The 15,481-nt window shown below is 41.6% G+C and overlaps 1 protein-coding gene across 2 annotated transcripts; it reads left to right on the forward strand.

Annotated features, from left to right (window-relative positions):
• The first annotated feature begins 538 nt into the window (after window positions 1-538).
• On the forward strand, window positions 539-14,990 carry LOC147303156 (major histocompatibility complex class I-related protein 1-like). Of its 2 annotated transcripts, XR_015127043.1 has the most exons (11): window positions 539-676; window positions 3,861-4,136; window positions 4,393-4,683; window positions 5,654-5,938; window positions 6,343-6,459; window positions 6,946-6,975; window positions 7,821-7,853; window positions 8,556-8,594; window positions 9,326-9,411; window positions 12,597-12,642; window positions 13,377-14,990. XR_015127043.1 is itself a non-coding variant. In XM_086281478.1 (10 exons), the coding sequence occupies exons 1-9, from the start codon at window positions 622-624 to the stop codon at window positions 12,623-12,625; spliced, it is 1,155 nt and encodes a 384-aa protein (XP_086137604.1). In that variant the 5' UTR covers window positions 539-621; the 3' UTR covers window positions 12,626-12,642; window positions 13,377-14,990. The 2 variants fall into 2 exon arrangements, 1 of the variants encoding a protein (XP_086137604.1); XM_086281478.1 differs by lacking the exon at window positions 9,326-9,411.
• The last annotated feature ends 491 nt before the right edge of the window (window positions 14,991-15,481 follow it).

A 15,481-nucleotide genomic window follows, 5' to 3' on the forward strand; every position in this document is an offset into this window, starting at 1 on the left:
TTAAATTATTAAACGGCGTTTTTATTACGCCATTTCTTAACCTAAAGGGTTAGAAAAGTGCCAATTTTTGGCTTAGATGGGTTGCCACATGCGAGGGGCTGTACGGCGCTGACGCATTAACAACCTAACTGCGTTGACGCGTTGCCCCCGTGCAGCCCTCGCATGGTGCGAGCTGCGTTAACTCGCTAAGATTTGAAGTGTTAATGCGGTATGAGTGTATGAGTATTTGTTCATGAAACATCCTTAAAATTGAGGGCGAGACACACTGCAACAACCCACAGCAGCGTTTGTGGCAGGTCTTACTGAGTTTTCTTTTTTATATATATGTAGAGTCTCACCTGCGTCTTTCTTCGGTTAGTTTTCAGTTCCACGCTCACCTGTGAATATTGAACATTTCTCTATTAAAGCGCAGTAAAGGTAAAGTCTATTTTTTGTCAGTTAAACGAAAAAACGGAGACAGGTAGGCCTGAATGCGTCTGAAGTTTACGCGCGGCCCCTGAATGCATCACTCAACTCAGAACAAGGAAGCAGAGAGGAGCGGACACGGAGAGGAATATTCGGGGCAACGGAGGGGAATAAATCTGAGTTTATTCCGGATAAGATGACTTAATTTGGACTAAAATGTTCGTGATCGCAGTTCTGGTCCTTGTGGGGACAGGACTGACGGTAAACAGCGGTGAGTTTTAGTGTTTTTACACTTGTTGATGAGGCGGGTTCAAATCGAAAGTAAAATGTGACGTCGTTAAAAACGTTGTTTATTTTCAGCTAAGTTGACTTTTAGTTATGTTCGTTTAAATGTGCAGGTTATTCATTGGTTTCAGTGTTAAATGTGGTGTCAGAGACAAACTTCAGAGAGAAACTCCGCCCCTGATCCATATAACCCTGATCAGGGGCGGAGCTAGAGAAATTGTCTGAAGGTAGCGCGAGAGTGTGATGGAAATCAAATGGGTTTGTTTTTTTCAAACACATATGCAGTTGTTACGTGTGGTTAGATTGATTCACTGAGCATACGCGTTTCATATAAATATATTCTATAACTTATTAACTTATTTTCTGTAGCCCAGTTAATTACACATTTTAGTTCCATAAAACATGTGAGTTTTGATTCTATGTGCTGTACAGCCTGTATAATAAATAAATATGGAGCCCAATAAGTTTAAAATCTAGAAAGCTGCACAACATGGGGCGGCTCATTCACAAACACAATGATGCCTTGCTTGGTATCGTTCTTTTCAGCTCAACCTCACCTCTCTGAATTTACAGTTATTTTTTCATTGACATACTTTAGTAACACAACACAACTTTGTGGATTTTGCCTATTGCGGATTATTTTTGGAAGGTAACTCGTGCAATAAACGAGGGACCACTGTATACAACTATTTATCTAAAAATGCATCTGGCGGAATAATACAAAACCTTTTAATAAAAAATATTACTAAAACTAAAACGAGAGAACAATCAGGTGTCACAGTAAGAAATTATTCGTGCCAGTAAAAAGAAAAAATGATTTGTCCGCCACTAAACAGAGGAGAACAGCACAGGGATAAACCTGCAGGCCCGACAGCAGGAGGTGTATCACTCCTCTTTGCCACCTGGTGGCAGTGTTTACTCTGCAATCTGCTGTTGGGATACGAGCTTTCCCCATCCCTTCCTGGTCCTTTGATGTTGGTGACAGTAGACTAGGTCTTCCTCGCCGCCTTTTATTGAAAACAGTTACAGTACACACAAGCACCTCCCATTGTAACCCCCCCCCCCCCCTTCCATGGTTATAAAAGATAAGGTGCTGTGTGTGTGTGTGTGTGTGTGTGTGTGACCTCCTGCCCACAAAAGGGTCATAAAGGCAGGAAGTTACTAAACAAGCAAACAGAACCCTCACACAGGATGTGCCTGTAATAAAACACTACAGCCTCCCGCACCATTCAACAGGCTGGGGAGGAGTCATTGATCATATAGTTTGAACAAAGACTTACAAATTTAAGTAACACAATGACAACATTTAACAATTTGACTCCAACAATGACAAACACAGATCACATCTGTGCTGCTGAAGAGCTCTCACTGCTTTTTAAAGGTCTCTGTTTCTCTGTTCCTCCCTCATGGTTCAGGAATATTCTACATTTCTCTGTTTTAATGAACAAAGTTGAAGTGAAGACAACAGACACAGACAGGTGATCAAAATGAATCGTCTGTCCTCCTCCCAGCCTGGACTCCATTTACAAACACAGGGACACAAACTCACCTCAACATGTCAAACTATTAAAAACAATTAAACATTTAATAAAATGATCCGGGCTCTGAGTTTAAAGTAATGCTGAGGTTGAGTTAAAGTTTGGTGGGAGGGTAAAAAACACTTGTTAACAAAACTTTTTATTTTCTTTAACAATTAAAGAAACTAGTTCGATGTTTTTTTTCCTTTCAGAGAAAATTTGAAGAACTCTGCAGTCAACCCTCAGTTATTATCAGTGTATTTGGATGTTTGCATTTCTAAGTTTGTAGCTGAGACTGAAATCACTGCATTACAGGTTGAAGCTTCAAAGAAAGACGTCTTTATTAGGGATGGGTATCGATAAGATTTTCACGATTTTTCCGATTCCATTTTTGATTCTGTTTAACGATTCGATTCTTTATCGATTCTTTTTAAAAAAGGAGAACACTAAGGTCGATTAGCTCAGAACTTTGTTTTATATCTTCTCTTTGAACAAGATAGAAATTTAGGAGTAACATGGCCTTACAAACCCAGCACTGAGATCTTAAGAGATCCAGCCTACGGCTCTTCAATGGGGTGTCACAGGGACCCCGGGGAAAAATTGTAAATGTAAAATAATAAAATAAATATTCTTCTGTAGCAATAACAAAGTATAACATAAATTATTCTGTAGCAATTACACAAGAGTATCCAGTAATGTCCCTGCCTACAATTAAACACATTCACTTACTGAAAATCATCTGCTGTGGCAAACGGGTGCAAGCCTTTGACCACAAACTTAGTCTCTGCTCGGTGACATTCGTCTATCCTGGTCTGAAAGGAGACGCTACCGGTAGACTGCAGCGAGAGCTGCCAGCATCTGAGCCAGACTCTGTCTCATCATGGTCACTAAATGCACAGTAATGGCAGGTTTGTAATAAGGCAGATCGCGCTAACATAATATGCACTGTTGTTGATTATTTACCTGCCGCATTAACGGGAGAGGACGTGCAAACATTACCGCTGCTGCTGGGTTGAGAGTCACGAGTCCGGAGCGGAATTAAAAACACGACATTCATTTAAGGTCATCGCGTGTTTTGTGAGCAAATGCTTTTGATATTCGTAGTGTTTCCTCCCTTAAATGAAATATCTACTTTGCAAGTATTGCAAGTTGTCCTGTTGTCATCCGTTCTCGTAAAGTATAACCAAACTTTTGAGCGTTTGAGCCGCTTTCGCGCCGTGTTTCCTGCCAGGTAAATGACGCTCCGCAACGTGGTGACGTCATTCGGGGCGACTGGAATCGATAAGGGAATCGTTTGCAAAAATGGCAAACAATTCCAAGGAAGTGAAACAGTGGGAACCGGTTCTCAACAAGAACCGGTTTTCGATACCCATCCCTAGTCTTTATGATGTTGGAGACGAAGGTTTGGGTCCAAATCCCTGACTTATTCTGACCTGCACAGTTTGAAAGAAGCAAGAACAGAAAAATCGTTCAGTTGCAAACTGTGACAGAAATAACACAGCTGATTATTTGCTGCTGCTCACTGATTGTTCATGACTGAAATAGCAAAGGGCCAGAGCTTCTGATCCATGGATCTGCAAACATACCTGCCCAGTAAAAACATCAGAGCTCATCCATCCTGCTCCTGTGTTTTCCCTCCTGTGTGACTTTCAGAGACTCACTCCCTCCATTACATCTACACGGCGCTCTCCAAACCTGTCGGCCTCCCGGGCATCCACCAGTTCACAGCCATGGGTTTGCTGGACGGCAGGATGATCGACTACTTTGACAGCGAGCATCAGGTAACAGTTCCCAAACAGGAGTGGATGAGAGAGCGTTTACCTGCTGATTACTGGGATAAAGGCACACAGTCCCGCAAGAGCAAGCAGCAGTGGTTCAAGGTCAACATCAACATCCTGATGGAGCGAATGAGACAGAATGACTCAAGCAGTAAGTCTTTGCTTTGTTTTAATGATTTAATCACTCGGGTACAATCCATGAACTCTGAATGATCAATAATCAATAACAAAGCATGAAATCAAGTAACTGTAGAGAAATGTTTCCGCTTGAAGTTCCAACTCGGGACCAAATTATTCCTGCTTATTGGTTTAAATTAAAACGTTTTTATGTTTATGTTCATCATCATATTTTCTCCTCTGATGTTTATTTAAACATTATTTATTAATTTCACCCTCCTGTGTTTCAGACCCTCACATTCTTCAGAGGATGGTGGGCTGTGAGGGTCAGACGCAGCCTGACGGCACGCTCAGGTTTGTCCGAGGCATGCACATGTACAACTACGATGGAGACGACTTCCTGTCCTTCGATGATAAAAATGGAGTCTGGGTCGCTCCGACTCCCGAGGCAGAACCCACCAAGAGGAAGTGGAACAGCGTCCAGGTGCTGAAAGAGTACACCAAGGGATACCTGGAGATCGAGTGCATCGATTGGCTGAGCAAGTTTGTGAATTATGGACAGAAGCAGCTTAAAAAGAAATGTATGTATGACATGAAAAAAATTGTTTTTAAATTCATTATTAGTGGAGCCTGTAGAGTAGTTTTAGTTCTAAAAGTTATAAATTCATGAAATTTTTATGTCAGTGTGTGACAACATTTCACATTAAAAAGTATCAATAATGTAGATGTGGGTGTCCAGAGGAGACCCAGGACAGGAGAGACATTATATATCTCGGCTGGCTTGGGGACACCTTGGTGTTTTCCAAGAGAAGTTGGAGGAGGATAAGCAAAAAAAAAATGGATGAATGAAAAAGAACAATTAAAAAATAACTGATTCTATTTTTAAAGTTAAGTATAAATGAGCTGTATGTAACGTCCTTTGTTTGGCAGAAATATGCTCACACATTTAACGAAAATATTCCTTCAATAAATGTGTCACTTTAACATCTGCATGTTTGCAGCCTGTGTGATCCATGTGGACATGTTTGTAAAATGAAGCAGAGCCTCTCTGCAGGTTTAAACTAGAAATCAGACTTTAACAGATCAGGTCTCACTCTGTGAAAGCTGTATCTGCAGCTCGTCTGTGAGATCTCTGCAGACCAGAATCAGAGTACAGAATTAAACCACTGTCATAAATAAATGAACAATCAAGTGTCTTTTATGGAAGCTGCTCCTCGAAGCTTCTCAGAATAAAATGAGGTAAACTCAGCCAGTCACATTTTTAGTTTTTCTCAGCCAATTAGATATTTTCTTCTTTGGTGACGCGTCATTATTCACAGAGTTATTATTCACAACACAAAGAATAAAGAAGAAAAGCAGTGCGACCAACTCCCAACCCGTTTTCATGGAGGTTACCAACCTATTTTTCCTCTTGTGTGACTTTAATACTTACAGCTCATATAAGACATCCAGTACCAGCTGGTTCATTCTTTAATGTGTCACAGATAAATTCATTAAATCAGTGTTCCAGTTACCACATGTGGTGACACAGTTTCCATTTCCTGCTTCCAGCTCCACCTGACGTGTTTGTGTTTGCAAAGAAGGCCAAAGTGGAGACAAACGTCATCCTGACCTGCCTCGCCACAGGCTTCTACCCCAAAGACATCATCGTGAGGATCAGAAGGAACGGACGTGTTCTGACTACAGTCGACGGCCTGAAGAGCTCCGGAGTTCTTCCATATGACGATGAGACCTTCCAGAGACGAGACCATGTGGAGATTTTGAAGTCTGACCTGTCAAAGTTCAGCTGTGAAGTCTTTCATGAGGCGACTGGTGTGGATGTTACAAAGACTTGGGGTAAGAAACTTTATTTATTGCCTCTGTTGTTGATCATAACTCTGTTTCTTCAGTCAGAGCCTGGAGCTCTGTGTCCAGCAGATCTGCATCATTCTGTCCTGATCACAGTCCTGAGGTCAGATCCATGTCAGTCCATCTAGAACTAAGCTAGCATGTCACATGTAGCCCAGCTCTGCAGCCCTGAAGAAGCAGAGCAGCGATCTCCTCCAGAGCATCACTGAATAGTTGCAGATATGAACAGTTTCAGTGCCGTCCCCTCTCACTGACCTCCTGTTGCTGCTCCACATCACTGCTGTCAGATCACTGACTCCATCATGACTGTGGCTTCAAATCTACATCTCAGTAACAAACAGCAGCAAATAACTGACAGTGACCTCAACCTGAAGCTTGTGTCTGTGTTTCAGACATCACTGGCCTTCCACCGGAACCTGGATGTGGACCTCCGATCGCTGCTGCAGTGGGAGGAGCCTTGGCTCTGGTTGCTCTTGTTGCTGTAGCTGTGGGTCTGATCTTGTATCTTAGTAAGTCCAGTGTGCTGTTGTGTGTAATTATTGCTGAGTGGAGCTAAAATGTTTGTCTTTGTATCCTGTAAAAATGAAACTGTCCTGGTCTCAGACAGTGATGACATGGAGCTGTTACTGATCATCACATTTGAAACACATGAAGAAAATCATTGAAATGAATGTAAGAAATGTTGAATATCAGCTGCTCCAGTCTGTCAGCCTTCAAACACTTCACTTAGTATTCTATTAGGACTCCATGAGGGGGTCAAAGGTCACAGTCATGTGACATGATGTCAGACTTTCTTGTCTGCAGCTTCTGATCCAATAACTTTGAGCCCTCTGGGACATAAATGTAGTTTTTCTGTGCAGAACAGAAATGATTGATGTTTGCTGATAGTGTGCAGCTCGTTTCCTCCACCGTCTCCACTCAGACACATCTGCATGTAGAACAAACCACTGAGTTCATCCATCATCACTGACAGTCTGTGTTACGTCTGTTTACAGGACGCAGACGTGGAGCCAACGACAACAACGGTAACATCTTTATTTTTCTCTTATGAAGTTTGATGCTCAGAGACTCGAGTCAGTCTGAGCCCATCCATTAACATGTTTAATCTGACAGTAACAGGACAGCAGCTGTCTGTCAGTTTGGTCCCTGCAGGATCACAGACAGTCTGTGACTCAGGTCCCTTCAGAGAGCTCTGCTCTCATGTTGGTCCCTGTGGTCAGTGTAGGTCAGCAGTTCATGTAACGAGCGCATGTTTAACCTGTGGGAGAACACAAACCCACAGAGAGGCTCCAGCTGAGTTTGAACCCACAACCTTCCTGCTCAGTGAAACCACCACAGCACCTGCTCACATCCCAAATACTGCATCTACTGCTTCTATACTGGAGGAACTGCTCCTGACACTTCCTGTGAAACACTGCCAACTAGTGGTGAAGTTTGAAATAAAGCGTAGTGAGGTCTTTAAGAGCGACTCCTTTAAATGAGCAGCACAGCAGATCTTTGGTTCCTGCTCTCTCCTCTGTTTGTGCAGCTCAGTCTGCTGCTGCTGAGCTCCTTCCTTTACAACAGCTGGGCTCCACACAGCCAGCTGTGAGCTTTGGCTCCACCCTGCAGTGGTTCACGCCTCAGCCCGACAGGTGAAACATGGCTGCTGTCAGGTGTGTGCAGAGGACAGAGGTTCCTCTCTGTGACAGCTGCTCAGTTTCACTTTATGAAACAAACAGAAGAAAAACTCAGACGTACTTTTGACTTTCAGTTTCTCTGTGGAGTCACTGCTCTTTAACTTAACTCTGTTAAAATCAACAGCTCAAAAGAATCAAACATGAAGCACTGACTGAATAAATGTCATTTGGTCTTTTGTGTGTGTTTACAGCTTTACCTCTGGCTGTTTACACCACTACACCAGGTAAACACTTTATTTTTCTGCTCTGGTTTTTGGTAAACGTTATCTTTTAATTTAAGTTTTAACACATAAGCTCTTATTATTTGATGTGGTAATAATATTTATACAGCAGCAGTGCTGAAAACCTTAAAGCTGATTTTAACCTGCAGTTCATAAATAAAAGAAACAAACAGATCAGATCAAATGTTTCCTCACATGTGGAGCAGTTTGTCCTTAAATAACCTCGGTGTGTGTGAGAGAGAGAGATTACCTTTTTTGTGGGGAACAAAAAAATGTTTTTAGGAACATCGACTCATTTTCAGTCTTTGGTCCTTTTTCCACTTTTCTCCAGGACCCTTTGATGTGAGATGTTCAGGAACACTGGGGAATTACCATGTTTCTATTTATGACTACAAATATAACCCAGTGTATACTCTTCCACTCTTAACTACATGACAGCACCACTTAGCACTTTGGGTGCCTTGAAAAGCGCCATATAAATCCAATCCATTATTATTATTATTATTATCACCATAACCATTTGGAAACAGATCAATAAGCAATGAAAGGAATGACCTCACATCAGAACGATCACTACATCACATGAGTTTGTGACTGAAGTTTGCTGTTTTGCTTCATTCAGCTCAAAATGTTTGTCGTCTTTACAGGAAGTGTAGCAGCACCTACAGCAAAGGACGAACTTTAACATTTTGTGTCTGTTTGTAGGACGTGATGCTGACGACGAACTATTCAGAGGCAGCAACCGTAAGTCTGTCTCAGCTAACGTGTTGTATCAAGTTCAAGTTCAAAGTTTATTCGCCACATGCAGTGGCAGGTTGCAATGGCGTGTCCAGCGGGGTGGCCTGGGGGGGCACAGGCCACCCCCCAAACCAGACTGGCCACCCCAGGTGCCACCCCAAAGGCAAAACAATAAAATTCAATCAAATATCAAATGTCCGATTATGTTTTCACGGTGACTCTCAGATATCCGAGTGTAAGTGAATGCAGCATCGCTTCTGCGCTATGCGCATCACGTTAGCAAAGGTAGGAGAGCCAAGCAGAAAGACGCACTGCAGGAAACAATTTTTCGGTGAAAGAAAATGAGGACAGAATAAATGTCCCGGTAAGTAATATTAAGTTTGTTGAGTTTAGTAAACTTCGGCGAAATTAGAATCCCAAGGAAAAAATAACACTTAAAGAATAATTGCAGCTGTGGAATATTTCAGACAGTATGCTACTGAGGGCAGCTAACATAAGAGTTATGAGTTATAAGATATAATCTAAGTCGTAACATTGCTGTATGGAGCTGCAGATTTGGTTGCAGGTTAACATAGCTGGACTGGCCATCGGGCATACCGGGCATCTGCCCGGTGACTTATTTTTTATTTTTTTTTTGTAATGGCATGAACAATGAGAGGTGGTGGATTGGCCAGATGCAGGTCGATGTGTAGAAATAACTCCGTTGTTTGGTTGTGGCTATGACGGGGCTTCCACAGAGGCAACAGGTGGACGAGGGAAGGGGAGGCAGGAGGAGAGACCCGAAGCAGCCGCCAGTCCGAGTGTCAGGTGAACTGAACTTCAGGTAAGAAGTTATGACCTGCAGTCTGTCTGGGTCAGATATGAACTAAGTTTAGGTGGAGTTTATTTTCATGTTGCTGACTTTTTACTGTCAGTTGCAATAACTCATACTGCGTTCTAGCCAGCTTGACGGAGTTTTTATACAGCTGGGTGGGTGCTATGATGTTACTGATAGTGAACTTTATTTTATTCATAAGGTTAGTAGAGTTGCCAACGGCTCCTTAAAAAAATGGAATGGTCCCTCATTCAGAGAAAATATTACACGTTTCGTATTGAGCTGAGAAGAGACGCAGTTTGTCCCGAACTTTAGCTAGAATGGAAAAAGACACAAAGCTGGATTTATTCTGTCTTTACGTTGCACAGCTGCCTCTTCTTCTCTCATTCTCTCCCCTCCCTCTCCTGTTGCTACTTCAATCATGAAACTGATCAATGATCAGCTGATCGGCTCTCTTGTTTGTTTATCGCCCACTTTGCGCCAGAAAGAGGAAACCAGCAGATGTTGCGCTAAACAACAGCAGCACGTTTAAGCTTGATCAGCTGTTGTTAGAATGTATTTAATATTAATTTCTAGTATCAGCTGATGTTTGCTGGAGCCACAGCTGTAAAGCTGCTGGTCATGATGTCTGTTTAGATATGTGGTGAGAGGGAAACATGAAGATGAAACCAGGAGATGTCCTTACTGGATCATCAGAGCTGAACAGGTGATGGAGAAACAGGTTTACCTTTTAGGTCACATGAATGAGTTGAAGTTATCAACTGTTTCTGAGAGATAAATAACACCAGGATCCTTTTTTATGTAGCTGACAGCTGGTAACTGTGCAGGGGCGGGTCTAGGAAAGTTTTGCCAGGGGGCCAGGTAGGGCATTAACCCTCCTGCCATCCTTTAAAAAACTCACACCCATCACCCTAGGGACCATTCTCAGCCACGCCATAAAAAGACCATATATCCATATCTTATTCCACTTTAAATTAGCCAACCTTGTAAAACTACTTCTCCCTGAAATATTCATGTAAAGTTTTAATTATATTTTCGTTGTTTTAACCCTTCAAATCCCAGTGTTATTACATGAGCGCCCTGTGTTATAAGCCCCAAAAACCAAAAAACGAAACTAAATATTTCCACAAAAAACCAGTTGAAGTAATATGTGATTGTCATTATAAGTAGGCCTTTAGATGGACCAAAGATTGGCACCAACATACATTTTGACCTGCCATTATTTTTTTGCATTTTTTTGCAATTTAAAAATTAAAACTTCAAGGCCCTGAGTCTTCATTGACATCCAAGAAAAGAAGAAAAAATAAAATCATATGATGATAATTTGGGGTTGAAAAATAGCGTTTATAATGGAAGTCAATGGGCAGAAAATGGTCCCCAGGGTGATGGGTGTGGGGATTTCTGCTGCTCGGCCATTTTAGGCTGATTTAAGGAATTCACACTGGAATATTAACATTGACAGGTAAAAACTATCCTGTGGCAAGTTTGGTTATATTCCACTGAACACAGTGGAAATGGCAGCCATTTAACACATAGCAGTGGCACAAAAAGGTCCCAAGAAGGCAGGAAGGTTAACAGGGAAAGGGGGGCACAAAGAAATACTTTTCTTTCTTATTCTCATTTAAAATACCTAGTTTTTATTAAATAATTATCTAAATCTTACAACCAAAGTTTTTATCTGACGTAAAATGTATAGAAATCATACATATACCAACAAGACTGTACATCACTGTCACCACAGGGTTTGTTTTCAGTCAAAGTCTTTATGGCTTTAATACCTGGTGGGTCGGTCTGTAGTCAAAATGCCCAATTTTTTTGTCCCAGTCCAGCCCTGCAGGTTAATACTGGCAGTGTCACCATGCCAGCTGACTGTATTTTATCATCAGCCAGTGCTGTTCTTTATCAATATTACCAAAGTTTACCATAAGGCAGCATAGAAAGTATTTACTTGCTTTCAGGTTTTATTCAAATATTAGTCTTTTCAGTTGTTTCTCCACTTTTTTCCTGTTTCAAAATCAAACACCAGTTTGTGAGAAGATTATCTTCTTTTTTTAACAGGCAGATAAAGTTTTGCATTGGCATTGGCTAATTTGTCAATTGTTTGTTACAAATGTTCGTATTTTAATTTTCAAAAATTTTTTTGCCCAAAACATATGTGCACTATATGTCAGTAAAAATACTATGCAAATATTGATGTCCTTGAATGCTGAGTAAGCACTGACTGATTGTATCTCTTGTACTTTATCAACGCAGTATCTAAAAACTTTGCACCGTAGTGGTTAAAATCTCATTCTAATAAGAGTTAAAAGTGCATTTGGTTATTAGGTTTATAGGATTATTGAATTATGGTTAAGGGTTGGTAGAATTTTTTTTTTAAACATTATCTGCCAATTAAATCTGCCACCCTTCTCCAAATCTGTGCCCCTACCTGGCCCCCCCAACAAAAATTTTCTAGACACGCCACTGGCAGGTTGCCCTGCAGTGGAATGAACCCGCCCCCGACCTTACACACACAACACAGACATCACATGGGGATACAAGTCAGAGAACAGTTGCATTACAGAAAACCACTGAAATGGACACTACAGTGGGGAAGGTACAAGAGGAAAAAAGAGACCTCTGCTCATGCTGGGCTACAGGAGGACAGCATGAGAACAGGAAACAAAAAAACTCCTCTGCACAGAAAGCACATAAATGTCCACAGCACAACATTATGGAGCACGTGACCAGCAACAGGGTTGGGTAGGGAAAAGGAGTAATCCCAGGCAACACAGCAGCCATCCTGCCACTGCGCCGACTCTCCAGCGCGGGCTCAGACCCGCCTCGTGTTCCCAGGAGGCAACAAGCATCGAAGGCGTTGGAAGGGGAGGGGGATGTGTGAGTGCTTATCAGTGTAAGTGTATGTGTGCGTGTCCATAGTTCAGCTGAGACAGTGTCCTTTGCCCTATCAGCCTTAGATAAACAGTCTTCCAGCCAACCCAGGTGGCCTTGCATGGGATGGGAAGAATAGTCATCACACAGTCGTTATCAGGGAGTTGTTGTTCGGCTCCAGCCTTGGGCCTGAGCAGCTGGCGCCGTGGTGTCCATATGTGGAATATTGTTGATTGTAATTATAAGTCACATAATTTTGTACTCTGGTTTGACTGATTTTAAACTCATGTTGCAGCTGAATACTTTGTTTTTTCCCTTCACAGAGTCCATGAATATACGACCAGATTTTTAGCGTCTCTGGCGTCTCTTGTAAGTATCTCTGATGCACTTCACAGTTTGTTAACATAGGATAGTAAAAAGTGGACATACCGAGGGGGATGCACCAGCGTGGGATCGGTCTCACAACGCTGGACCCACACCTAGACGATCGATGCTAGCTGTTACACATTAATAAATGTGATGGATATGACATCTTTTAAAATTTGATTTCATTTATTTTATTAATAAATATCGAACCTGTAGGTTTTGAGCTAAACTAAATTAACTGAACTAAATTAAATAATACAACATATTACAAAGTTTACAAAATATAAGAAGTAGCTCTGATATATAAAAATTCAATTATAAATATCCAGAATACAGTGGTCCATCACTTATTGCGGGAGTTATGTTCTAAAAAAAAACCTGTGACAGGTGAAATCCACGAAGTAGCCAGCTTAAATTGTTTATATTAAATATTATAATGTTTTAAGGCTGTAAAACCCTTCACTACACATTTCTCTCAGACAGACGTGAACATTTTCACACTTTTCTCTCTTGTTTAAACTCTCAAAGTTCAAACCTGAGCATTGTTCAACAGATGTTTAAAAACCTCAGCCACCTCAGAAAACAGAGACGACTCCGGCCTGCTGTATGTTTTCAGAATCTGAACCACAGTTAGAGCGAGGGCAGAGAACAGCTTTGCCAAAGAAAATATGAGAATAAGCCAGAGCAGATCAGCGTCTGTGTTACTTGTAAAATAATGCTGTTGTTCATCCCTGCAGCTGATTCTGCCAAACAAGCTCAAGCCCAGGAGCCATCCTGAATCTTCTTCTACAGACCAGCAACAAGAACTTCCATCAGAGAGGACTTAAAGACTTGCAGGAACAACAGAATAATTTGCATTAATGATCAAGGAACTGACCTCCCAGCCCCTTGTTCCTTCAGTGGCTGGTTTCAGTCATTGTGCAAATGTCCTATTTTTAAGATTGAAACCTGCAGTCAGCTGAGACTGAAGACGTCACCTGATGATGACGAAACGTTTCTCCCCCTGAAAATGTCCAGATGAACAGAATCAACTTTTTAGGCAAACACAGTGATATACCTTACGTTAAGAACAGATTTATGAAAAGTCGTCACATTTCAGGCTAAAAGAATGTGACAGAGGAATGTAGGTGTTTAGATTTAGATCACAGCCACTGATATTTAAGGACATTAAGTCGTCTTCATCGGTTCTTACACGCTTCTCCTCATCTTACTTTCTCAGCCTTTACACTCTTAACAACCAAAATATGTTTAGAAAAGTTAATAGAAAAAAGTATTGACTGAAAAGCTGAAAATGTGGCATTTTGTGCAACATTATGAGATAAATAAGCGCTTTTTAAACCTGCAGTTCCGGTAATGTCCACTTGAGGCTCCACAGAGAGTCAGTCCCAATAATAATAATAATAATAATAATAATAATATTGGAGCGAATCAGAGGACAAGAAATTCATGTTGGTCCTTCTGATGTTATAATTAACGTGAAACTCTAATTTATTGATCCCTTAAATGTCTCAAGGTGTCACCGCATTGGACCATCAGTGTTAACACGACTCATTTTAAAGACACTCGGCTGCCGGAGAACAAGTTTGTACTCAAACTGTGAACTTTAAAGTTCAGCTGCTTCAGATTTCGTCTGTGTCTGTTTATGTGTATTTACAGCAGGCAGAGACAAGAACGACTGAGGGACAACTTATGAACGGGAGTGAACGCACTCCCCCTTCATGCTACACAGAGCTGTTACAGACCTCCTAGGATGAGACATTCTTTCAATCTACAATTGATTATACACCTCTAAGCATATGTGGTTAAATATTTCTAAGCATAAATGACAATCAACAATACAAATCTAACAGACCTTCTTTCCTTCGATTCTAAAACCAAATCCTGGATCGCCGCAATTCAGGAGGCCCAACTCACCATGAGAGAGTGGGACAGTGATCAGGCCACGAAAGAGCGCATCAAGAGATACCTGGAGAATGTGTGCATCAAATGGCTGAAGATGTTCTTGGTTAGGGGGAAAAAGCAACTAGAAGAAGCCCGTATGTGTTTAATAATCTTTCTGTTGTTATAATCTTCATTAGTAGAGTTTATGGTAAATGGCCTGCATTTGTATAGCGCTTTTCTAGTCCTTAAGGACCCCAAAGCGCTTCACACTACATCCAGTCATCCACCCATTCACACACACATTCACGATGGCAGCTACATTGTAGCCACAGCTGCCCTGGGGCGCACTGACAGAGGCGAGGCTGCCGGACACTGGCGCCACCGGGCCCTCTGACCACCACCAGTAGGCAAACATGGGGTTAGTATCTTGCCCAAGGATATTTGATATGCAGCCAGGAGGCAGCCTGGGATCGAACCACCGACCTTCTGATTAGTGGCTGACCTGCTCTGCCACCTGAGCTACAGCCACACCAGTTTAGAGTAAGAAGATTTAGTAATAAATGTTTGTTTGTCTTTTAAGTTAGTTGTGACCCAGAAGTTTGGTCTTATACCTTTATGTCTTTGAGTATCACCTGGTGTGTAGGAGTTCTGTTTGAAAGGCAGGTATCATTTCAGTTACAACTAAAATGAATTTTGAACAAACTGTAGGTAAAATCAGGTGATCAGTGTCAGACAGTAATCAGTTCTGAGGCCAGTCAAAATCCCAGTTTGAGCTTCATGGTAACTGTGGTTCTGCTGTGAAAGTGTTACATTTCAGCCAAAATAGTAGCTCTCTTAAATCTCTTCTCACTGAATGAGAGTTTCAAAAAACAACAGCCAAAAAACAATTTCTTTTTTTTTTTTGAGGGGGGGGGTTACTTGTACTCCATTGTATTTTCTCAGAATCTAAATCTGCCCGGCT

This window comes from Aulonocara sp. 'chitande type north' Nkhata Bay, linkage group LG22 (genome assembly GCF_057382095.1).
Source record: "Aulonocara sp. 'chitande type north' Nkhata Bay isolate Kocher_YH1m ecotype deep benthic linkage group LG22, A_spYH_male_GT1.1, whole genome shotgun sequence".
NCBI lineage: Eukaryota > Metazoa > Chordata > Actinopteri > Cichliformes > Cichlidae > Aulonocara > Aulonocara sp. 'chitande type north' Nkhata Bay.

What these genes read in the sequence shown, in the direction of transcription:
- LOC147303156 (XM_086281478.1), top strand. Translation starts at nt 622, where the DNA reads ATGTTCGTGATCGCAGTTCTGGTCCTTGTGGGGACAGGACTGACGGTA. An exon ending in GGATGTTACAAAGACTTGGG is followed by an intron (nt 5,939 to 6,342) that starts GTAAGAAACTTT and finishes TCTGTGTTTCAG; the next exon opens with ACATCACTGGCCTTCCACCG. An exon ending in TGTTTACACCACTACACCAG is followed by an intron (nt 7,854 to 8,555) that starts GTAAACACTTTA and finishes GTCTGTTTGTAG; the next exon opens with GACGTGATGCTGACGACGAA.